The sequence below is a fragment of the Schistocerca cancellata genome, chromosome 9 (genome assembly GCF_023864275.1).
Source record: "Schistocerca cancellata isolate TAMUIC-IGC-003103 chromosome 9, iqSchCanc2.1, whole genome shotgun sequence".
NCBI classification, from domain to species: domain Eukaryota; kingdom Metazoa; phylum Arthropoda; class Insecta; order Orthoptera; family Acrididae; genus Schistocerca; species Schistocerca cancellata.
The window spans coordinates 346102943-346128906 of NC_064634.1; the positions used below are offsets into that span (position 1 = coordinate 346102943).

General features: G+C 41.5%; 1 protein-coding gene across 1 annotated transcript in view; it reads left to right on the forward strand.

The window, feature by feature from the left end:
* LOC126100431 (farnesol dehydrogenase-like) overlaps positions 1-25964 on the forward strand; it is a 60832-nt gene that overhangs the window by 27017 nt on the left and 7851 nt on the right. The window contains exons 3-5 of the mRNA XM_049911036.1: positions 4851-4980; positions 6533-6665; positions 22030-22185. Of these exons, the coding sequence (XP_049766993.1) occupies positions 4851-4980; positions 6533-6665; positions 22030-22185 (419 nt within the window). The remainder of the gene's footprint in view (positions 1-4850; positions 4981-6532; positions 6666-22029; positions 22186-25964) is intronic.

Here is a 25964-nt window from a genome sequence, read left to right on the forward strand (position 1 = left end):
GCATACTTGACTGTCTGCATTCAGAATTTTAAGAGTCAGTACGTTCCACAAGTTGCTGAAATTGTTATCTACGACAGCATACCGAACATAATATTCAGTCATTCCCTGGAGACTCCACGCGAATATTGTGTAACGCCGCCTGTAGCTTGTATAACGCCCTCAGTTCGGTGAGGAAGAAAGTCCACAAGGCTGGTTCAGGTATGCTATATCCATATAAAGCCGCTTATTGATTATCAGCTTCCTCAGAGATACCAGATTTCGTACATTTTGTATGCTGTGTTTCGCCTGTTGTTCCAAATATTCTAGATATTTTCTATGGGGTTAAGATCGGATGATTTAGTGGGTCAGTCCAGTTGTGCTAGAGTGCCTGAGTGTCCGTCAAATCAGGAACGAATGAGAGGAGCCCTGTGAACCCGGGTGTTGTCATATTGGAAGAAGGCAGTATCGAAAGAACACTCGAAGATGTCGGAGAAATGGCAACACTTGGTCACCGCGAATGTTGGAAGATACATCCTGGGCCACGTTCACGGTAACCTGAATAAGAAGATCCAAGTCATGGTACGAAAAACGCACTCAAAAATCACAGAATCATCTATGCGCTGATCTGCAGCCTCCACATATCGCACAGTAAACGTGTTAATGGGGCTGTCATTGCATTCCCCGTACATCATTTGTGTAGCTCTCTGCACAGGTCCAGTACTGCTGTGTGACGACGTTGACGACATTGTGGGTTCAGCTTGCTTTGAAATCAACCTTTGTAACGGAGATAAGAGGAAGAAAACCTGCTTGGTAGAAGAGGTTAGGATACAGAAGATGTGTAACTCTCCTAGGGTTAACAGAAATGGTTTGCTTGAGTAGCAAGTCTTTACTCTTTCTTTAATCAATTTGTTACTCTAACAGACACATTTACTTCTACATCTACATAATTACTCTGCAATTCACATTTAAGTGCTTGGCAGAGGGGTCATCGAACCACAATCATACTATCTCTCTACCATTCCACTCCCGAACAGCGCGCGGAAAAAACGAACACCTAAACCTTTCTGTTCGAGCTCTGATTTCTCTTATTTTATTTTGATGGTCATTCTTACCTATGTAGGTTGGGCTCAACAAAATATTTTCGCATTCGGAAGAGAGAGTTGGTGACTGAAATTTCGTAAATAGATCTCGCCGCGACGAGTTTTTGCTTCCATCCCAACTCGCGTATCATATCTGCCACACTCTCTCCCCTATTACGTGATAATACAAAACGAGCTGCCCTTCTTTGCACCCTCTCGATGTTCTCCGCCAATCCCACCCGGCAAGGATCCCACACCGCGCAGCAATATTCTAACAGAGGACGAACGAACTTCGTGAGGTGTCAGACCAAAAGCCTTTATAAGAATGTCAGATGCTTTCAACAATTAGTAGAAACGATCTCTATCAGACACGAGTACTTGTCTGTCATCTCTCAACCCACCTGGCCACTTGGCCTAGCTAATCAGTCGTCGGCACTGTGAACTACTTCAATAGTACTCACAGGTCAGATTATCTACTGTACAAGAGACAAATACCAAGCAGTAACTAGTTCCGGCCATTAACTGAAATTCACATCTCCATGTCGAGTCATCTTATGCCTTTTAGAGCCTCTGGCTACAGTTGTGTAAACTAACTTTTACTGTGTCATAGCTGCAAAAGAAGTATTTCTTCGTAATGGAAACCTGTGGTACATATTTGTGAATGTTCATGCTTTTTACCATGCGCAAGAGCTGCCAACTGTTAGGCATCACTATGAAAATGTCAGCAAATCAGTGTAGCAGTGTGCAGAGCTCATCACCACCAGAATACACGGATGTGGTTGGTTCGCTATATTCCACTGTATGATTGAATATTGTTATTGTTATTTTTCATGGTAATTATTGAAAATCATTTTACTATTTATTACAACAGAGAAAATTTGGAAATTAATTATTTTAGTCCATCAAATGGTATGTTTTGAAAACGAGTACATATTTTTGTATAAGCCTTGCATCTAAAATCACCTAAGAGCATTGCCACATAAATAATGATGCCATTCAGCTGACTGTAATAAGTGGTATGGCTATAAAATAAGGGGACTGGGGGACTGGTGCTGTCACGGATTAAGTACGCTTGAGCCAAATATGAACGACCAATAGCTGTGAAGCGCAAAGCCTTCTCAGTCGAATGCAGCATCTCAGGTGTCAGTAGGCAAACCAGGGTGGCTGTGCCCTCCGTTTGCTAACAGCTGTTACTTCGTTTTGTCGGAAAAATGATGTGTAATAATAGAGCAACGAATTGTCGTGAAGTCCGCCTGCTTAGCTTGGTGGTAACGTACAAGCGGGCCCGGGTTCGATTCCCGGTCGGGTTGGAGATTTTCTCCGCTCGTGGACTGGGTGTTGTGTTGTCTTCATCATCATTTCATCCTCATCACCGGCGCGCAAGTCGCCCAATGTGGCGTCGAATGGAATAAGACTTGGCTGTCAAATTTCCCCGAATGAGGCCTCCCGGCCAACGATGCCATACGCTCATTTCATTTCCATTTGTCGTGAAGTTTCACATACAAGTTGGAAAAATAGCTACTGAAAGCTATTTTTTATGAAAAGAAGTATATAGTGGAGGCTGTTTATCACGTGCACGAGTTGTTGAGTAGTTCAAGCGTTTTCAATATGGCTGAGATGGCCGAAATGACGTTGAAGATAACTCACATCCGGAACGACCTTCAGCATACAAAACGGAAGAAAATATAGAAAAAGTACGTAATCTGGTTCGTCTGACCGTTGGTTGAGTACTCGATCGATTGCTGAAACTGTAGAAATTGACACAGAATGCGAAAGGCAAATTTTACATAACCAATTTAACATGCGAAAAGTGTGTGCGAAACTGGTGTCGAAAATTATTACGATCGCACAAAACGAAGCTCGTGAAAATGTTTGTACAGACACTTTGAACACGACTGAAAATTATAGTAATTTCTTGGACAGAGTGATGATGTGTAACGAATCTTGGTTTTTTACTTAATGTACGATCCAGAAACTAAGCGCCAATGCATGCAATGGATGAACCCATCTACACCGAGAGCGAGAAAAGCTCGAATGAGCAAATCAAGATTCAAAACGATGATTGTTTTGTTCGATATAGTGTGTCTTCACTGGGTTCCTCAAGGTCAAACTGTTAATCAACATTACTACTTTCAGACTCTTGCTCAACTTCGTGAGAAAATAAGAGAAAAGCGACGCGAATTGTGAAAAAACGAGTCGTGGATTTTGCATCGAGACAACGCATCGGCTCAGACCGCATTGCCTGTTACGAGAATTCTAGCAAAGCACAGCATCCCAGTGTTAGACCACCCACCTAGCGTCATGCGACTTTTATCTGTTCCACAAGGTTAAATTCGCATTAAATGGAACAAAATCTCAGTCCATCGAAGCAGTGAAAGAAAAAGCCGCGCGCTTCATTAAGAAGCTCACAGAGCAATATCAATGGAAAATTCGCTTGGAGCGTTGTAGGTATAGAGAAGAGAAGTACATTGAGTGTGACAATAACTAAATTGGTATGTTTTTGAAATAAAATATTTTACTGCAACAGTGCCTTTATTTTATCGCCATACTTCGCAAAATCTACTTATTTGATTATATGTCACATCGGAGAGATGCATTTTCGTTTGTGTGCCACATGATAAATGAAATTAGTAAAAATCGGATTTTATTTTGCTGTTGGACGATATATCTGATAACTGCTTCGCCTCAAGGGGCTCTGAAAAGGCTCAAAATCATGAAAAGTTCAATTTTTACTTTTTTGCGTTTTCTGAATCTGCAGACTATTACCTTTTAATATATATATAATTTATTCAATTCCGAAGACTACAACTATTTTTAAATTTTTTTTTGAAATGTGTTCTACATGGGCGTGACCCACTGTGGCGCTGTTAAACTGCTGTCAAATGGTGTTATTATTAACGTCCGTGTTCATCAGGTACATTTTAGTGATGTGAGACAAAGTATGTGTTGTGGCTAACCTGTGATGGTTCAATATATATCGCTGGTGTGATTGTCGATTGTTTCATGTTTATTTACTCTGTCGTTATCTCGAAAATATTCGTAATTAATTCTGTTTCTTGAGTCTCTGTTTTGTTGAAGTATAATAATGAGTAAAAGTAAAGTTATTAGAAATCCTCTGAAGGCTTTTAAGAAAAGGAGAAATGTTGGAAAGCCAAAGGTATGTGTTATTACTGTAAATAATAACATTCTAACATGGTACGAGCGATGCTTGCTTTAGACAAGGAACGCCTTCGGGCTGCAGACAGGGCTGTAAAGAGTCTAGAAATACAAGCAAGAGTAAACAGGAGGAGGAACAAGAGGAAGCTGGAGGAGGAGTTTGCAGAGGATGAAGATAATCCATCCTATGGACCTGGAATGCACTAAAAAGTTAAGCCAATCTTTGTCGCTCGATTCCCAAAACTTTTATTTTCTCATACTAATTACATGTTTTCTAAGGACCTTCCAAACATATTTGTTTCAAGCTTTCAATAAATGTTACACAGTACCTTCTGCATAATTTAACACAACCTTTTTCCAAAAAACTGTATATTTTTGAGTATATAAATAAAAAATTGCAAAAAAATGTTGTGAATTTTCATTACAATTGAAAAAAATCATATTTAATAACTGAATTAAAATTTTGTAAAATCCCTGTGTTAAGTTGTAGCCCATATTCCAATAAATAATCTGTAAAAAGTTCAACTTCCTCCCTCAAATACTTTGTGAGGAAAGATGTAATTTATAAGCGTTATTTTAACATTGCAAGTATAGGGCGTTCCGGAGCCCCTTAACGTGCTGTCGTTTGCTGTACAGACGGCGCGACTGACGAGTGGCGCCAGATGCTGAAAGTGAACGTGCTGGCGCTTAACGTGTGCACGAGGGAGTTCCTGCGCGGACTGCAACGGCGCAGCACCCACGCGGGACACATCGTGCACATCAACAGGTGACAGCCCTAAGCGGCAATGTTTTTACATCGTTGCTGGCGGCCAGTTAATATTGTTATGCCGTTTCTTTACTGTTCATAATTGTTGTACCATGTTATTTAGACCCACGTCTATAGTCTGTAGCCCACTGTGAAGAGCATGTCAGGGGGAGTATTAAGATTTCTTCTCGTTCCATTCAGGTAATTGTGATTTTTATTGGTCCGCTAAATTACCTTTCATACAGCCATGTGCTTGTAACTCAGGACACGTCATGGTGCTTACAATCTAGGCAATATATACAGACATTAATTTACATGGTCCGTGAATAATAATATTCTATATAACACAACAATGATTAACAGTACGTAATGGTTCAAATGGCTCTAAGCACTATGGGACTTAACATCTGATGTCATCAATCCTCTGGAGATAGAACTACCTAACCCTAATCCCATACTTAACGATCTTACTGTTGTGGAAAAGATTTTTGCAATTTTGGTATCTCTTCCGTGTCAATTCAGTTTTGTAGCTTCCCTTGTTTGTTGAAGGTTTCATGTTTAAGCTTTATTCTGTTCTCCAATCTTGGCCCTTTCTATCTCTCTGTCTCTCTCGCTTTCTCTTTCTCTCTCGTGTTCATTTAATAGACTGACCGAAAAAATCGCAGCACTAGAATATAATTAAAGTAGAATAATGAAATATCGGGATTAAATTTTCCTAGGTAACATACTTAAGTTATTAACAGTGCAAGATGACAAGTTAATGTAAGCGCGAGACAAGCCATTGCAAATATCAAATGCTGGAACATTAATAACCGGTGTAACCGGCAGAATGTTTAATGCAAGCACGCAAACGCTGGAGTTGACCTCCGGTGATGCCCCATATTTGCTGGTGATCGAGCAGGCCAAGGCAACATGTCGACGCTATGTAGAGCATGTTGGGTTACAATAGCGTTATGTGGACCACGTTGCCATCCCGATACCGATCTTCCTGCCACCGTACATTCTCGTTACCACCGCTACAAGTAACCGTGTACAGGGGCTATGTTCCTGCCAAACCTTTCTGCAATATCACAGAAGGAACATTCAGTTTCTCATAGCCCTATTACACTATCTCGTTCAAACTAGGTAAGGTGTTGGTAATTGCGTCTTTGTCGTCTTACACGCATTCTTGACTAACATCAACTCACCACGTCCGAAGGTAATTGAGGCTCACGACCGTTACAACTTATATTTACGGCAAACCTGATTTATATACTTATAGTGCCTCTATTATCGACACTCTTTTGCGACAGGCGCGAAATTTGAAAAGACATCATCTTTCAAATGTAGAAAAACGCCTACCAACTTTCGTTTATGTCGCACAACTCTTTGGTGTTAAGGCTTTTTTTTTTTGCCATCATTGTATGTTTAACTTTTAGATATTACTGTATCTAATGCCACCCTCGGTGGTTCTCTTGTGAACTCCGGACTTTCAGAGGGTGAGATCGCATTTTACATTGCACAACAGTGATGTAACTACACTCTGTCGGGTTGACATTGAAGTTGGTGCTGTAATAGCTCCTGTCTATTTCAGCGTGGGTGGACACTGGGTTCCGTCCCTGCCTGGAGCGGCCGCCTACGCCGCCAGCAAGCACGCCGTGACGGCCCTCACTGAAGGGCTGCGCCGAGAGCTCGTGAAGACCGGCAGGGCTGGCATCAAGGTCACGGTAAGAGACACCTTAGAGAGTCAGCAAGGAGCAAGCTGCGCTAGCAGAGGCTGTGGAGCTAGCAAGCTGCGGAGGTGGTGCGTTTACATTGTTGCTGTTGTGGTCTTCAGTCCTGAGACTGATTTAATGCAGCTCTCTATGCTGCTCTATCCTGTGCAAGCTTCTTCATCTCTGCGCAACTACTGTAACCTACATCCTTCTGAATCTGCTTAGTGTATTCATCTCTTAGTCTCCCTCTACTATCTTTACCTTCCACGATACTCTGCAATACTAAATTGGTGATCCCTTCATGCCTCAGAACGTGTCCTGCCAGCCAGTCCTTTCTTTTAGTCAGATTGTGCCACAATTTTCTCTTCTCCCCAATTCTATTCAGTGCCTCCTCATTACTTACGTGATCTACCCATCTAATCTTCAGCATTCTTCTGTTGCACGACATTTCGAAAGCTTCTTTCTGAACTATTTATCGTCCGTGTTTCACTTCCACACATGGCTACACTCCATACGAATACTTTCAGAAAAGACTTCCTGACTTAAATCTATACTTGATGTTGACAAATTTCGCTTCTTCAGAAACGCTTTCCTTCCCGTAGCCAGTCTACATTCTCTATTTCGACCATCATCAGTTATTTTGCTCCCCAAATAGCAAAACTCATCTACTACTTTAAGGATCTCATTTCCTACTGTAATCCCCTCAGCATCACCTTACTTCATGCGATTATCCTTGTTTTGCTTTTGTTGATGTTCCTCTTATATCCTCCTTTCAAAACATTGTCCATTCCGTTCAACTGCTCTTCCAGGTCCTTTGCTGTCTCTGACAGGATTACAATGTCATCCGCAAACCTCAAAGGTTTAATTTCTTCTCCATCGATTTTAATTCCAACACCAAATTTTTCTTTTGTTTCCTTTACTGCTTGCTCAATATACAGATTGAATAACATCGGGGATAGGCTACAACCCTGTCATACACCCATCTCAACCACTGCTTCCCTATCATGTCTCTCTACTCTTATAACTGCCATTTGGTTTCTGTATAAACTGTACCCTGCCATTTTAAGCAAGTACACCAAGTCCTTTCATCCATACATGTATTTTTTCATCATTACTAACTTTTCTACATGAGCGTGTATACAATGTAAATGGCGTATTACTATGAACATAACTAGGTCTGCTTTGTGTCTTCGGGTCAATTCCACAATGCTAAGTCTTGTAGGCGATGACTCTGTCGGCGAAAGATTCCAGTCCAGGAAGTGAACCATTTTCACAACGAACCCCTGCCACCTTCAGAATTTGAGAGAGAGTAGTATTCCAGTCAACATTGTCAAACGCTCTCTCTACAAATCCTAAAAATGTAGGTTTGCCTTTTCTTAATCTAGCTTCTAAGATAAGTCGTAGGGTCAGTATTGCCTCCCGTTTTCCAACATTTCTACGGAATCGAAACTGATCTTCCTCGAGGTAAGCTTCTATCAGTTTTTCCATTCGTCTTTAAAGAATTCGCGTTAGTATTTTGCAGCCGTGACTTATTAAACTGATAGTTCGGTAATTTTCACATCTGTCAACACTGCTTTCTTTGGGATTGGAATTATTATATTCTTCTTGAAGTATGAGGGTATTCCGCCTGTCTCATACATCGAGCAAGATGGTGAGCAAACCAGATGGTAGAGTTTTGTCTTGGCTGGCTCTCCCAAGGCTGTCAGTAGCTCTAATGGAATGTTGTCATGCACAATCATATCTCCCATTTCATCTTCATCTATGTCCTCTTTTGTTTCCATAATATTGCCCTCAAGTACATTGCACTTGTATAGGCCCTGTATATACTCCTTCCATCTTTCTGCTTTTCCAACTTTGCTTGGAACTGGTTTTCCATCTGAGCTCTTGATATTCATCCAGCTGGTTCTCTTTTCACCAAAGGTATATTTAATTTTCCTGTAGACAGTATTTATCTTACCCCTAGTGATATATGCTTGTACCTCATTTGTCCTCTAGCCATCATTGCTTAGCCATTTTGCACTTCCTGCCAATCTCATTTTAAGACATTTGTATTTCTTTTCGCCTGCTTCATTTACTGAATTTTTATATTTCCTCCTTTCATCTATTAAATTCAATATCTCTTCTGTTAGCAAAGGATTTCTACTAGCCCTCTTCTTTCTACTTACTTGGTCCTCTGCAGCCTTCACTAACTCATCTCTCAAAGCTGCCCCTTCTTCTTCTGCTGTATTTATTTCCCCTGTATTTGTCAACCGTTCCCTAATGTTCTCTCTGAAACTGTCTGCAACCTCTGGGTCTTTCAGTTTATCCAGGTCCCATCTCTCTAAATTACTACCTTTTTGCAGTTTCTTCAGTTTTAATCTACAGTTCCTAACCAATAAATTGTGATCAGAGTCCACATCTGCCCCTGGAAATGTCTTACAATTTAAAATCTGTTCCTAAATCTCTGTCTTACCGTTATATAATCCATCTGAAATCTTCCAGTTTCTCCACGCCTCTTCCATGTATACAACGTTCTTTCATGATTCTTAAACCCAGTGTTAGCTATGATTAAGTTACAAGTATGCTCTGCACAAAATTATACCAGGTGGCTTCCTCTTTCATCCCTTACCCCCAGTCCATATTCACCTATTACTTTTCCTTCTCTTCCTTTCCCTACTATCGAATTCCAGTCCCCCATGACAATTAAATTTTCATTTCCCTTAACCATCTGAATAATTACTTTAATTGCATCATACATTTCTTCAATCTCTTCATCATCAGCAGAGCTAGTTGGCATATAAACTCGTACTGTTTAGTAGGTGTGGGCTTCGTGTCTACCCTGGCTAAAATAATGCGTTCACTATGCTGTTTGTAGTAGCTTACCCGCACTCCTATTTTTTTATTTATTATTAAACTTACTCCTGCATTACCCCTATCTGATTTTGTATTTATAACTCTGTATTCACCTGACCATAAGTGTTGTTCCACCTGCCACCGAACTTCACTAATTCCCACGATATCTAGCTTTAACCTATCCATTTCCTTTTTAAATTTTCTAACCTACCTGCCTGATTAAGGGATCTGACAATCCATGCTTCGATCTGTAGAATGCCAGTTTTCTTTCTCTTAATAACGACGTCCTCCTGTGTTGTCCCCGCCCAGAGATCCGAATGGGGGACTATTGTACCTCCGGAATATTTTACCCAAGAGGACGCAATCATCATTTACCCATACTGTAAAACTGCATGCTCTCGGGAAAAATTACGGCTGTAGTTTCCCCTTGCTTTCAGCCCTTCGCAGTACTAGCACAGCAAGGCCGTTTTGGTTACTGTCACAAGGCCAGATCAGTCAATCATCCAGACTGTTTCCCCTGCAACTACTAAAAAGGCAGCTGCCCCTCTTCAGGAACCACATGTTTGTCTGGCCTCTTAACGAATACCGCTCCATTGTGGTTGCACCTATGGTACAGCTATCTTTATCGCTGAGGCATGCAAGCCTCCACACCAACGGCAAGGTCCATGGTTCATGGACATTACATTACCTGACAAGAAAAGTGAAACACCCAGAAGACATGGTTGGATGCCAATGTATCTTTGCATATGTATATTCCAGTGTTGGGTATGTAAACGATTACGATTGCAATTCTCTGCAACAGTTAGAATTGCCACCAGAGTGCATTACTGCCGTTCGTGTCTAGTGGTGTAACCAGACTTGATAGGGTATATAAAGAGTGTGAACAGCATTAGAAGTTGAGTGATCACTGTGAAAGACACAGAGATGCCGCTTACCCATTGTGAGATAGTGTTTAGTGCCACATTAGACAGTTTGAAAGAGGTCTCATTGCGGGTCTCCATTTGACACTATGGTTAAATCACGCAATATTGAGATTTGTGGGGCCTTCAGGTGTGACAGTGGCCTGATGTAGGACTGCACAGGAATGCAGGGGTAGGCATACTTATCACAAGATACCAGTCGACCACATATCACCACCATAAGGGAGGATCGCCCTATTGTGCACCAGACATATTGGAACCCCTTCACAATTGCACCTGCCAACCTATAACAAGTAATGGACAGTCAGCAACATTCTGTGGCGTACCACACCATTGAACAGAGACTTCCAGCAGCCAGGATACAGAATTACTGTCCCATGCTCACTTTGATGTTAATACCACAATACAAACAGTTGCGTTTGGAGTGGTGCCATAACTGGGAAGAGTGAACTGCTGATGACTGTGTTCAGTGATGAATTGTAGTTCTGCACTCTCCAAGGTGACCATATCTGGAGGTATGGCAATGACCTGGGGTTCTTGTAGTGTTTTTGAGGGGCACATCATTGTTGCTCCTGGCATGGTGTGGCAAGCCATTAGCTACGAATTCAGGTCACAGCTGGTATTACCTCTCATGTGACAGTGTCGTGATGCCATTTTTAATAGGACAATGCTCACCAACGCATGGCACATACCTCTATGAACTGTCAGCGTGATGTTGAGTTACTCTCGTTGCCAGTATGTTCCCCTGACATGTCTGTGATAGAACATGTTTAGGACCAGCTTGAACGTAAACTCCACCCCAGTGTCAGTATTCAGGATATCTAGGGCCAATCGCTTTGCATGCATCCAGCTGGGGAGAGGGGGCGAGATGTCATACTGATAAGTGAGCTCATGCTGCCAAGTTCTTTGTAAATTTTACTCGATTATGTAATCTCTGAAAGAACATAACATATGTTCTCAACCCGTGAAGTTTCATTTTGTTTCCTCCTCCCTTTCTTGGGGCTTCACTTTTTTTGTCGTGCAATATATATCTGGTGTGGATGAAACGCAGACAGCCTCACCAAATTATAATAAAACAGTCTTTTTTGACTGTTTTTCTTTAATTACCTGAATATATCCTCGCAGGGCCAATATAGTTGCTCCAAAGGTTTCCATAACAATTTTATTAATTGTTCTAAATCAGTAGGCTTTCGTGGTCGAAGTCAGTTTCATCAAAGTCTTTCTGGATGTGTCGCTGCCTTATCTAATAAAATACTTAAAACACCAAACTACTAAAATACACCAATGTTTCGGCCGAGTTGAAGAAATCTTCCTTTCAACAGATGCCTTTCGCCAAAAATCTCAAAGTTACTCCTAATCTCTTGTTGAGCGAACTTATGTTTCTCATTAAGGTATTTTGCTTTATTGTATGTCGCATCACCATAAGTAATTTCTCATATGATGCAGGACTCATCCGAATATAATTTACGAAATCTGTTGGGTCCATGGTTCTGACTGCAGTCAGTATACTGAAATGAGACAACTCGCCCTTTTTGACGCTATTTGCGCACCTATTTCCTATTTTGACAGCAATAGTTAATGATTGCAGCACGTACTTCATCTGCGTGTTCGACATCTTAACCTTATGAAATCGAGTTGCAAACTGAAGTCAAACAATTTTGACTAAATTAATGACGGTTTTAGAGTCGCTTCAATATACAGTACTACTATAAATGAATCATTCGTTTTCAAGACTGTATTTTTCAGTGTATGACATATACAACTATGACTAATACTTGAACAGAACTCATCAAGTTTGCAAACTGCTCGCTACAGATGTTCTGTGAGTGTCCTATGGTCGCACAACACACTTCCTAGCAGTAGCCAAGTTCGTTCAATACCTTCTGTAGCAACATCTCATCACTGATCATCACAGCAGCATTGATGGATCTTTTGATCTGTTTCAGTGTTATTAGCATTTGAGGTACGTATACATGATCCTTACTCTATCCCCAAAGGGAAAAGCCACAAGGCATCAGGTCAGGCAACCTAAGGGCCAACGGAACTGAGCAACTTCATCTTCACCACTACACCCAATCCACCGATGCGGAAATTCTTCGTTTAGGTAGCATCTGACATTGATACTCCAGTGAGGGAGTGCCCCATTTTGTTGGAAGGTGAAATTCTCGGAATGAGCAATCAGCTTTCCAGACAACCACAACTGCAAGATATCAAGGTAAGAGGTACTCCATACAGTCTTCTCAAAGAAGAAAACCAGCCCATGCAGCTAAGTCTGTGACATTGCACAGAAAACATTAATCTTCTGCGAATCTCCTTCATGCACCATAGTTTCAAGAAGATTTTCAGTGCCCCATATTCACTCACATTGTGGCGATTACTCTTTCCAGACAAATGAAAGGTTGATTCGCCGCTCAATATCAGCTTCTTGGCGAAATATTCGTCCTCAAGTGCTTCCTGCATTGTAACACAAAATTGAAGGCGCCGCCGTAAGCTTACGGTAGAAACTGTTGCACGAGTTCGTGGCTTGACCGGAGCGTTCAATTTTCGGGATTGCATACAAAACTTTTCTTCATTCTCTCCAGGTTTGCATCTGGCATACTTGGTCAATCGGTTCTCTTCTGTTTACATAGACAACACAGTGTCCATAAACTGTCGACACCAATGCACAGTGCTCTGTTCACACGGCTGTTCTCCTCCACAATTCATTCTGAGTACACGCTGCACTGTTGTAAGTGATAAACATCTCGTATGTTCCAACACACCAAAAACTCTTTTCTTGCGTTGTCGTCATTTTGCCAAGGCACTGCACTCCTAACTCAGTTAGTTTACAGTTCTATTCATGCGTCAATCATATTTGCACAGTAATACTTTAGAAAATATAGAATTCTGAAAACGATTTAATCATTTATCGTAGCCCTGTATTGAAGGTTTGACAAAGTAGTCTTGTCAATAAGTATTGAACATGTGCAGGGCTATTTAGAAGACAAATTCATTGACAGAATCGTTTGTTTGATTCTCCAGCCCAGTGACATTTGCGGCTCGCTTTCTGTCTGTACTTTGTCCTCTCCCTAATTTTCCAGCTCGACATAACTCTGGCTTCCCACTGCAGAGGCAGCACACACGACTGGAAATGACACCAGAAAAATACTGAAAAAAAAAACAGTGCGCTGTACGACTTGCCCTTTCAGGTGTCTCGCTAGACAATTGCAACACCTCCACTAGAGGAGCTTTGTAATGTAAGCTCATACAAAGAAGGAAAACTACTGTCTACCAAAAATTCAAACACACTTCTTGGGTAAAATTTCTTTGTCCTGAAAACTATTCAGTCTCATTAATGACAACCAAAACGTTGGCCTGTTTAACATGCTACAGTTTTCGTTATATGCCAGACATCTGGCTTTTCTATAGTGCACAGTGTGTAATGGAGGGTTTCAAATTGCCACGGAAAGTAACCTGATCACAGCAACAGCCAACAGGCGACCTTATATTGTTGTGTCTTGCCACTGAAGTGGCCAACCACCATACAGCAGACCTTCATATCTGCCTGAAGCTTCTGCATGAGGAAGTGGAGGATTTCATAGAGTACGGTGAAAGCCAGACGACGAGAAATTGTTGAGTTTCATACTGTGTTAATACTTCCTTTCTTTATTGTGTGTATGATGCTTTTGTGGGAAAACTGGATACTCTACAGGTACTAGGTACAGCATGATGCCACACTGAGAGGGCAAGATATTTTCCAGTGCTGACCAAGGGATGTACCTCCCATAATCTACACTGTTTACAGTCTAATGGTAGACTTACTCACTTACTCCTCAGTTCTACAGCCCTTGTAGGGCCTTGGCCTGCATCATAATATCTTGCCATTCTATCCAGTCCACGGCTTTCTGGCTCCATCCTCTGACACCCAACTTTGTCATGTCTTGAATTCAATCCACTCATATCTTTCTGGAATGTCCCTTCCGTCATCTGCCTCCAGCCTTGCCATCAAAATTGTCTTCCTCCAGTCTGATCATGTGTCCTGCCCACTGCAGTGGTGGTGACAATGTCAAGTTCTTTAAAAAATTCTTCTAGTCCTGTATTTGGATGGATGCACCAATCTTCTCGATTGTACATTGTGCCATATATCTTACGCAGAAGCTTTCTCTCCCAAATGCTAAGAATCTTTTCCTCATTTGCAATCATGGTCCATGTCTTGACACCATACACAACAACTGGTCTTATAATTGTTTTGTAAATGAGGGTTTTAGGTTTTCATGATAGAAGTGAGCTCCTAAGCATGGGTTGTGCAGCTGAGTAGCATCTGTTGCCTGCTGTTCTAGCTTTCACCTTGCTGCCGATGCCATTTGTCTCTGTGCTAGTCAATCCAAGATACCTGAAGTCTCTCACCCTTTCAAATTCCTTGTCGGTTATCTTGAGGTTTGGTTGATTTCATTGTTTGGTCATTGCCATGTATTTGATGTTTTCGACATTGGCACCAGGCCAAGTTCTCTTGTACCTCTCTCCAGTTGTTCATTGGCTTTAGTCAGCACACCAGTGCTTCATGCGAATAATGCCAAACCATCTGTATAGGCTACATGTTACAGTGATTGATTAAAAATGGTTCCTCCTCTATTTCACTCTATCTGAATTGCGACTTTTTCTAGGCAAAGGTTGAATAGCAGTGAGGAGATATTCTCACTCTGTCTCAGACCCTTCTTCACTTCCATTTCTCTGGAGATTTTGCCCAGTATTTTTACTTTGCAGTTGGTTTGACTGAGGTCACCATAGTAAGTTTAATGAACTTCCTAGGTATTCCAGCCTCTTCCATTACATTCCATGATGCCACTCTTGAGATGCTATCACAGGCTTGTTTAAGATCAATGTAAAGCTGGTGTATGTTTATTTGATATTCATAACATTTTTCAAGTAATATGTGCAGTGTGAATATCTACCTATTTCTTCTAAAGCCACTCTGATAGTCTTTAATTCTCTCTTCTACATATGGAATAAGCCTCCTAGTTAGGATCTTGGAGAACACTTTATACGTAGTATTCAGCAGGGAGATTCCTTGATAGCTCTGACAGTTTAATTTATCTCCTTTTTTATGTATGAGGCACATTATAGCCTTTTTCCACTCCAATGGCATGCTCCCCTCCTGCCAGATGCTCAGTATTACTTTAGATACTGCTTTCCACAGTGTTTCCCCACCATATTTGAGAAGTTCCACCTGGCTCTGATCTTCCACAGGTGCCTTATTGTTTTTAAGATCTTAATAGCTCATGTTATTACAACTGCCTGGCCTATGCCCAAATTGACTTTAGGCCTCCATTTTGTGGTCTATGTGCCTAGCTCATCACAGGCTAGCTCAGCACAAGTGGTGCTGCTGTATCTGTGGGTGATGCCTCATGCAAACAGCTCAGTATTCTTGATATATAATGTCAGTTGAACTCTTGCCATCTTCAGAACATTCACGGTGTACAATAAGTATAACAGGGGCCCAAGTGCAGACACCTGTGGCGCTCCGCTCTAATCGGCCATGCTGTAGATATGGTGTCATCACAGCCATGTTGTTCCTCCAGTGCAGGTAGCTTGTAGAGGAGTCCTTCGCCTGCAGTCCATAGGGACAGATTTAGTTCATGAGTGTGGATGACGTAGGGAGCACCCCACTCTGAACATTTAATGCCAATAGCTTCTCTAGCAGCCGTACCCCTTCTGATCATTAAAGCTGATCATTTCCTTCCCATCTGAGATTTTTCAGTGACCTAATCATATTCGGCAGAAAGAAGATCTTCTCCTGACCAAAGCAAGGTAAATCTTATCACCCTATCTTGGAAAACGAAACAATTATAATTTTTGAAAGACATGATGTGAACACCTATGTGCTCAGAAAGAATCCTATGAAGATGGACTGTGGATGAAATATTTATAATACAACATTGAAGGGCCACAAGAAATTATTAAATTCTGGTGTCTACAACATACTATAATTTTAAGACTATTAGTCAAATCCAGGAGGCAGTTAAGCAACATTAAATCTACTAGAATTTGCATAACATTACTTTTTACTGAAATTATTCGTTAAACATTAAAATGTTGTTTATATCAGATTACAGGTTTCTGGTAAATTTGAACCTTCTGTCTTTATTCCCTACTGCTTGTAAGGCACGAAACACATGTAATAACTGAAAAATTATTTACTTCACCTTCTTGAAATTTTGGCAGATGGTATTTCTTTGCACTTATCACAACTTTTTGATAATAAGACTATAATTAAAAATATTACTTTCAAATGATTGCATAACAATGTGGTGTCATCCAGCTGTGTTGGATGTAGATGGCATAAGGGAGTAATTACGTTTAGTGAAAAAAATACGAGCTTACGGAATATCGGACCAGGTTTGTGATTGGATTCAGGATTTCCTAGAAGAAAGAACACAACATGTCATTCTTAACGGTTCAAAATCTGCAGATGTAGAGGTAATTTCGGGAGTACCGCAAGGAAGCGTGATAGGACCTTTATTGTTTACAATATACATAAATGACTTAGTTGACAATATCGGTAGCTCCGTGAGGCTATTTGCAGATGACACAGTTGTCTACAAGAAAGTAGCAACATCAGAAGACTCGTACGTACTCCAGGAAGACCTGCAGAGGATTAATGCATGGTGCGACAGCTGGCAGCTTTCCCTAAACGTAGATAAATGTAATATAATGCGCATACATAGGGGCAGAAATCCATTCCAGTACGATTATGCCATAGGTGGTAAATCATTGGAAGCGGTAATGACCGTAAAATACTTAGGAGTTACTATCCGGAGCGATCTGAAGTGGAATGATCACATAAAACAAATAGTGGGAAAAGCAGGCGCCAGGTTGAGATTCATAGGAAGAATTCTAAGAAAATGTGACTCATCGACGAAAGAAGTAGCTTACAAAACGCTTGAGTATTGCTCATCAGTATGGGACCCTTACCAGGTTGGATTAATAGAAGAGATAGACATGATCCAGCGAAAAGCAGCGCGATTCGTCATGGGGACATTTAGTCAGCGCGAGAGCGTTACGGAGATGCTGAACAAGCTCCAGTGGCGGACACTTCAAGAAAGGCGTTACGCAATACGGAGAGGTTTATTATCAAAATTACGAGAGAGCACATTCCGGGAAGAGATGGGCAACATATTACTACCGCCCACATATATCTCGCGTAATGATCACAACGAAAAGATCCGAGAAATTAGAGCAAATACGGAGACTTACAAGCAGTCGTTCTTCCCACGCACAATTCGTGAATGGAACAGGGAAGGGGGGATCAGATAGTGGTACAATAAGTACCCTCCGCCACACACCGTAAGGTGGCTCGCGGAGTATAGATGTAGATGTAGATGTAATTGCTCTTTTAATCAAAACCATTCAGCTGTGCTGACCTAATGTAGAGCACCTTCCTGATATTAAGAGTGAGGCAGAAAACAAAGAACTTGCTTCACTACAAGTCTTACAGAGTGAGGGCTGTAAGCTTCCACCCTTACTCTGACCTATATTTCAATTGACATATTAATGGTCTCAACTTTAACTAAAGCAATCAGAATCTGTCATACAGGTAAACGCAGAAAGGTTAAGAGCTTTGTGCATATGTATAGTGCCAAATCATTTCCCTGCTTCAAATTAAACAAATCTTGTATATATTTACTTCAATTCAAAGAAAAAAATAGTATTCACACTGTTTATATTCAGTAACTCAGAATGAACAAATTATGTAAATTTAATCACTATTTATTTGACATGTATTTCAATCTTAACAGCTTCAGTTTCCACAGGTCACTATTATTGCAAAGCCATTTTCCTTATGGTAAGTGTTGTTCTGGATTGTTCTCCATGAAAACCACAAAAAATTAGATGAAACATAGACCACAAAATGGAGGCCTAAAGCCAATTTTACCCAAGAAGTGTGTTTGAATTTTTGGTAGACAGTAGTTTTCCTTCTTTGTATGAGCTTACATTACAAAGCTCCTCTAGTGGAGGTTCTCCATGAAAACCACAAAAAATTAGATGAAACATCATGAATGACAATTACTATTCCTTATCAGCCAGATCCCATTGCTAACTTTAATCTTTTGTGCCACTTTAAATCAGAGCACTATATTTTTTAATAACTCCTAATCCCGAAGTATTCATCCACATTACTAATTAATATTCTCTCTCTTGTCACTTTTCCTCTAATTAACTCCTCATCTACATTTATATTCATTACTGTCTCACACAACTCCACTCCTCTAAATTCTGACTGCTTCCACATGCCTCCAGAGATGTGCTGATTATACAAAAATGCACCTGCTCTCAAATTAGAAACCTAACATCACCAATATTACAATGTCCAATGACTGCTTCCAGGCTATCAAAGTACTTGGTCCTAGTAGATATGGTAGGCTTAAAGGACATACGATTTGAGTTGGTCTGATAAATATCAAGTTTTGTGGCCCACTAGCTTCTTTTGAAAGCATATGTGTGAAAAGTGTGACTTGGCAGCTAAATGTCAGATCACAAATCCAATAACAGGGGTTCATTACTCACTCAGTCTCAATTTTTTTTTCCTTTTTGCTCTGTTAGTTGTCGCTTCTTTCACCTTAGGCAAATGAACACTGGTGGAAATGGGAAACATTACACCATGACACTCTAGCCTGATATTTGTCAAACTTTGTAGCAATGTACACTGCACAATTGGTATTAATTGATTCAGAACTGATGCCCATCATTACCAGTAAGAGGTATGACCCCAAAGGATACAAATACACTCTTGTGTTGATTGTGCAATACAAGTAAACAGCCTCCAAATGTTATCTTGAGAAATTTCTGTCCATGTTTGAAACATGTTGTATTAATTCATGGAGATTACTGATGTAGGCTGTTATGAAAGTATGCATCTTTCTATCACATCCCTGACATGCTCTATCAGAGGACCTAACAGGTCAGTCACAGGGTCAAAACATTGCTCACTGAGTGAGGTGGTGCAGTGGTTAGCAAATGCTGGGATGGTTCCTTTGAAAGGGTTCAAAATGGTTCAAATGTCCCTGAGCACTATGGGACTTAACAGCTGAGGTCATCAGTCCCCTAGAACTTAGAACTACTTAAACTAAGAACATCATCATACACACCCCTGCCTGAGGCAGGATTCGAACCTGCAACCGTAGCGTTCGCGTGGTTCCAGACTGAAGTGCCTAGAACTGCTCGGCCACACCAGCTGGCCTTTGAAAGGGCATGGCCAATTTCCTTCCCCATCCTTGACAGAATCAGACCTTGTTATTCATCTCTCATGACCTCAATGTCATCATGGCATTAAACTTAGTCTTCCTTCCTTTTTACACATTGCTCAAAACATTTGTGGTGTGGGCTCGCACTGTGGCGACTCGCGTTATCCTGCTGGAATATGCCATCTGGTAGCCTGGTCATGAAGGATATGTATGACAACAGTTTACTATTCTTGTCATAACCATACATCCCCATTCCAAGATTCAATGAGTTGGAAAGGCAGGGGGCCAAGAATTGCTTCATAGAAATATGTTGGTGTGGATCTGACCACCACTAATGGAAGTGAGACATTATTGTGATGATGCCAAAAACAATTCAGTAATCACCATATGCCATCTAAAGACAACTGAATTTTGTTGTGTCCCAAGTGTGGTTTTTGCAAGGGACTGAGTGACAGAGGTTTGTCCTAACTGGAATTGCAATTGACTTCTAAATTTATTTCCAAATATCAATTATACGGATGACTTCCCCAGCTGAGATGCCTCTGCATGTCCTTACACAGAGACAGTGACTGTTTATCACATTATTGTCTGCTTACAGAAACCCTCGTACATGAAATTCAAGATCAGCAGAGCCGTTGCAGCTAATTAACTTCTTCTCAGCAACCCCAGCATATTCCCCTGCCTGATTCAGCCCACGGAAGTTTCTCATGTCTAATCCACATTGCCTACAGCCTGACTACACATTCTTCTATATTTCTCCTCCTCTAGATGCCTGGTCCTTGAGTTCTATTGGCTTTTCCCTTCAAACCCACCAAGGACATGCCGTAGTGTCAAAAGGCTTCACATCACCTTACTGGCTACTCTGGTGTGTCATTCTTGAGGTATCTTTCAGATACTTAGTGAAGGGGATAGGAAGCTTACCCTATGTGGTATGCAGCTATCATGGCATAACATCATCCTCATCATAAGCCTTCTGTCTTTCTCTCCTCACAGCTTATGCTCTCATCCTGTCTCAGTTCTTGTCCCTTTTACCTTAGACCCCTCCCTCTATTATATTACTTACTTCATATCATCCAATGATTCCCTTCATTAACTCTGTCCCATATTTATTTCATTGTCATCTAAGGCTCTGGCTTCATAAATTCTGTCACTTAACATATTTCTTTATTGGCTACGGACCTTGCTTCATTAAGTTTGTCTCTCAAACTATTTTACAGGGCTTCTCTTGTTGCACCATTCTGACCCCTACCATCTGGCCCTGTAGCTGGATAATATTTAAAAGGCCCATTGCCATATCTGTGGCTGCTCCTGCTGCAGGTCATTCCCTCTCTTTTGTTTTTGTTGACTTGAATATTATTTCTAGAACTTGGCTTCTCATTGAGGACATGTCAGTCTGACAGAATTGTGTTTGAACAACTACTGTAACAATAGCTCTGACAGTAAGATTCCAATTTTTGTTATAGGGAATGCAAGTCTTTGATATTTTGAGTTCAACTGCAACCTTGATTTTAATGAATGCACATATGTATTTGGTGGCTGGCACAAATGTGTATCACACAGTATTCTTTTTTTTTTGTTTTTGCATCACAATGTGTAGATAACAATTGAAAAATAAGTCAGAATTTACAACTTTCACCACCAACCAGTGGGATAAGAAAATCAAAGAGGCAAGGCATTCTGAGATTTATTTCATACATTGCTACAGGGTCTTGTGTAATGTAAGCATAAGGGGCAATTGGACATGGATGTTAAACTTAGCATCTTTGTTGGTGGTTATCAAACTGCCACTTCCTTCAATTCAGTATGATCCAACATAGTACAAAGACAATGCTATATTTCAGAAACACATATATTAAACATCCACCCAATGCTGTTATATATTTGAAACATCATCCACAGGCCAGAGAAAAGTATGCCATCTCAGCAACATCATAATAAGAAATCCCCACATTACTTCCTAATGATGTGACTTACGAATTGTGCCAGAATACGGTTTAGAGAGAGAGGAATGATTAAAAGTGACTGTTGGAGCTGCAATGTAGTCCAATGTATTTTACTGATGTATAAACACTGCTAACAATATTTCAGTTGTTGGGGGTTCAAGGTGGATTGTTCTCAATTTCTTCATGAACAGTATAAGCTGTCACTTCCTACACAGTAGGACAACACAGTACAAAACTGAGTTATAGTAAAAACAGCATGTCAGGAATACAATGTGAAATGGAGTGTCTCCTCAGAGCACCTTTGTCTGTTGAAAACTAAACACTTGTAGTAGTACCAGTAGCAGCAACAACAACAGTGGTGGTGGTGGTGGTGGTGGTGGTAGTAGTAGTATTGATTCTTTTAGTTGCTGATGACATTAAAATAAAATTTCTCTTAATCACTATATGTGTCTATGCACAGGCTATTAGCCCAGGGCTCGTGAAGACTGAAATATTAGACAGGGGTAATCTCCACTCTGCAGCAAGCGACACAGTTTTTGCCAGTCATGCACACATGCTGCCTGAGGACATAGCAGATGCTGTTGAATATGTCCTGTCTGTCCCAGAACGTGTCCAGGTGAGTCTTTTTACAGAGCAGACCAGCTTGCTGGTAAGTGCTGAAGTGCAATACAAGTATATCCTATTATCAGTATGCAATTTCTGCCTCATCGCACAATATGTTCAAATGCAATGCTGCAATCAGATCTGAATCCCTGAAGAAATTTCAGAAAGCTTTTAAGTGTGATGCATGTTGAATTTCACTTTGGTGACCAAAGTCAAAAATATTGTTAACTATTTAAATTTTGTTACACAACATACATTGCCAGACAAATCCATTAATTTTATTTCACACATCCCTGTTAGAAATGGATCATGAAGGTCAAAGTTTTAAATTAATGTGAATCAGTTATTGCTTGAAAAATAAGTGTTATTAAACTTAATCTTGTATTTTTTTGTTTTCTTCATGCCTCCTGTGTTTCAGACCAGTAAGGTTTTGTTTTCATGAAACTGATCAATTTTGCAGTACTAAAGATTTGATGATCCCTCTGGCTCATTCATCCACAATGAAACATTTCATCTAGAACATTTTGGTTAACATTTATTTTTTGGATTTGTCACAAAGTTGTTTTCTGATTAAGGTAAAGCATGCTAATAAGAACTGTGTGTGGATATATGCTCTACGATAGACATATCAAATAAATTTCTAGCAACTGTGATTTTAAGGCTGAAAGACAATGTCATCATATTTCAGTCAGTTAAATAGTTAATTATTTTGGAGTGTTGACTGTCTCTTGGAAAATAAGAGCTATGAGCACTTCTTCTTCTTCATTGATACTGTGAAATGCATCTCTTCTACTACGAGCTCTTTTCTTTCCATATTTTGCAAGGAGGTAGTATGGACCAAAACAAGATAAAATATTTAGTAAACATGGGCTCTAAAAAGAACATCTTCAGAACAAATGCTCATAATGTTTAAGATATGTGATTTGGCAAATTTCCTGCAACAAAAACCTTAGGTTTTGTCATGACGCTCCTCGGGTTAGTTTGGAGACAGTACATGGTCTTTCTGTGGCACATTCTGTATGTCACCATCATGGATGTGGTTCACTCTTGATTTTCATTTTCAGCAATTGTTCAAGCATTATAATAAAAATAATAGCCATTGAAATGAAAGAATCTAGAAAGGAATTTTAGTCTGTAACATGGCAGGTACTTTTCATTATATGTTACAAGAGATGCCCTAGTTTAACAAAAACACACTAGATTACATGTTGTTGAAATACTTCATTATATTAGAAAAGATGGGCAGGTCAGTTCTTACACTATGCCACCAAAAGCATCCGGACACCTGCCTGAAAAATGACTTGCAAGTTAGTGGCACCCTCCGTCAGTAATGCTGGAATTTGATATGGTATTGGTCCACCCTTAGCCTTGATGACAGCTTCCACTCTCGCAGACATACGTTCAATCTTCTTGGGGAATGGCAGCCAATTCTTCACGGAGTGCTGCACAGAGGAGAGGTATCAATGTTGGTTGGTGAGGCCTGGTACGAAGTCAGCATTCCAAAACATCTCAAAAGTGTTCTATAGGACTCAGGTCAGGACTCTGTGCAGGCCAGTCCATTACACGGATGTTATTTTCGTGCAACCATCCGCCTCAGACCGTGCATTATGAACAAGTGCTCAATCGTGTTAAAAGATGCAGTTGCTTTTCAACAGTGGGAAGCAAGAAGGTGCTTAAAATATCAATGTAGGCCTGTGCTGTGATAGGGCCATGCAAAACAACAAGGGGCGCAAGCCCTCTCCATGAAAAACACATGCACGCAACCACATACGCACACTCCACTGCTCGACTCGCTGTGGCTCACTTCATTACTGTCGCTCACGCATGCCAACGCCACTAGCTCAACACCTTGTCGGGACGCAGAAAGGGATGCAAGCTGGCTGCCATGGCCAAGCTCCTGCTCACACTGGCGGGAGATGGGCACGTCACCAGGACGTGCAAGGACGCAGTCGCGTATCTGAAGTGCGCCAAGGTACATGACACACATGCCTGCGATAAACCGTGACACGTCATGTCCACGTGCGTGAACTGCGATGGTGCGCACGCTGCAAACTTGCGCATACCTAAAGAAGACCCAGGCCACCGCAAGAAAAGCGGCACATAAGGAAGAGGTTGTGGCCCCAAAATCCCTCTCTACAGGGGGAAAATGAACGCGGCAACAAGAAGTTGGCTAGACTGGAGGCCCGCCCAGCGGCAGAGAGGGCAGCCACGCAGAAGTAGCTCGTCGCTATTCACCGACAGCTTCAACAGCTGCGAGAGGAACTCAGGTTGGTGATGAAGAAGACACCCGCCCCCAACGCCACCTCCACGGTGGGTCGACAAGCGGGGAAGGACGCGGTGACCCAGATGGATGGTCCGCCGCGAATGGACGTGGTGACTCAAACGGACGTTGCCCCGAAACCTGTAGCAATACAGGAGACCGGGGAGATGCCCATGGACGTGTCACCGTCCTCCCCTTCCCCAACTCCCGACAGGGAGGTAAAACACCAGGGGAAACACGAAGAAGAGGCTGGGAAACTGTGCACCAATGTCATCCCATTCCTCGACAGCACCAGCATGCCAGTGGTGCTGAAGAAGATTGCCACCATGCTGCGGGATGGGTGCTTCAACGTGCAGAAAAATCCATACCTCTTTGCCCAGGTCGAAGAGGAGCAGAAGCTTTCGCTACCACATAGGCCGCTAGACCTCTGTGGTGGACACCGGACAATAATGCTCGAAATCGCCACAAGGAAGGACCTGGGCGTCATCAAGGTGAACCCCATCTTCACACCGTGCGACTGGAACTTCATCCTGGAAGACGCAGTTGTGCGGCTGAGGAAGGAGGTTCGCAACAGCGAGAGGTAGCTGACAGCAGAGCTCGAGGCAGCAATTCAACAAGTCACGCGCGAGGGGAAGAAAACCCAAAAGAACAAAGTCCACCGCTAGCATGTTCGCATGCCAGCTGTCAGGAGTAATCGACGAACCGTGCCAGGACAGATCTTCAAGACAGGAAAAACCTTCACACACCCCACAAGGAATAGGAGGCAAGGCTGTAACAAGCTAGAACTCCACCCCCCTCGGGCCACGGATAAGGCCCATCAGTACATCAGCGTCAGCATCATGAAAAACACAACCACGCCATAACACCACCACATCCAAATTTTGCTGCTGGCACTACACCCACCGGCAGACGACATTCATTGGACAATCGCCAAACCCACATCCCACTATCGGATCGTCACATTGTGTACCGTGATTCATTACTTTACACAATATTTTTCCACTGTTCAGTTATCCAATGTTTACGCACCTTACAACAAGCGAGATGTCATTTGGCATTTACCGGCATGATATGTGGCTTATGAGCAGCTGCTTGGCCATGAAATCAAAGTTTTCTCACCTCCTGCCTAACTGTCATAGTACTTGCAATGGATCCTGATGCAGTTTGGAATTCCTGTGCGATGGTCTGGATATATGTCTGTCTATTACACATTACAACCCTCTTCAACTGTTAGTGGTCTCTGTCAGTCAACAGACGAGGTTGGCCTGTACGTTTTTGTGCTGTGCTGTACATGTCCCTTCACGTTTCCACTTCACTAACACATCAGAAACAGTGGACCTAGGGATGGTTATGAGTGGAAATCTCATGTACAGACGTATGACAAAAGTGACACCCAATCACATGACCATATTCGAAGTCCATGAGTTCCGCGGGGCACCCCATTCTGCTCTCTCATGATGTCTAATGAGTAGTGAGGTTGCTGATATGGAGTACCTGTCAGTAGGTGACAGCATAATGCACCTAATATGAAA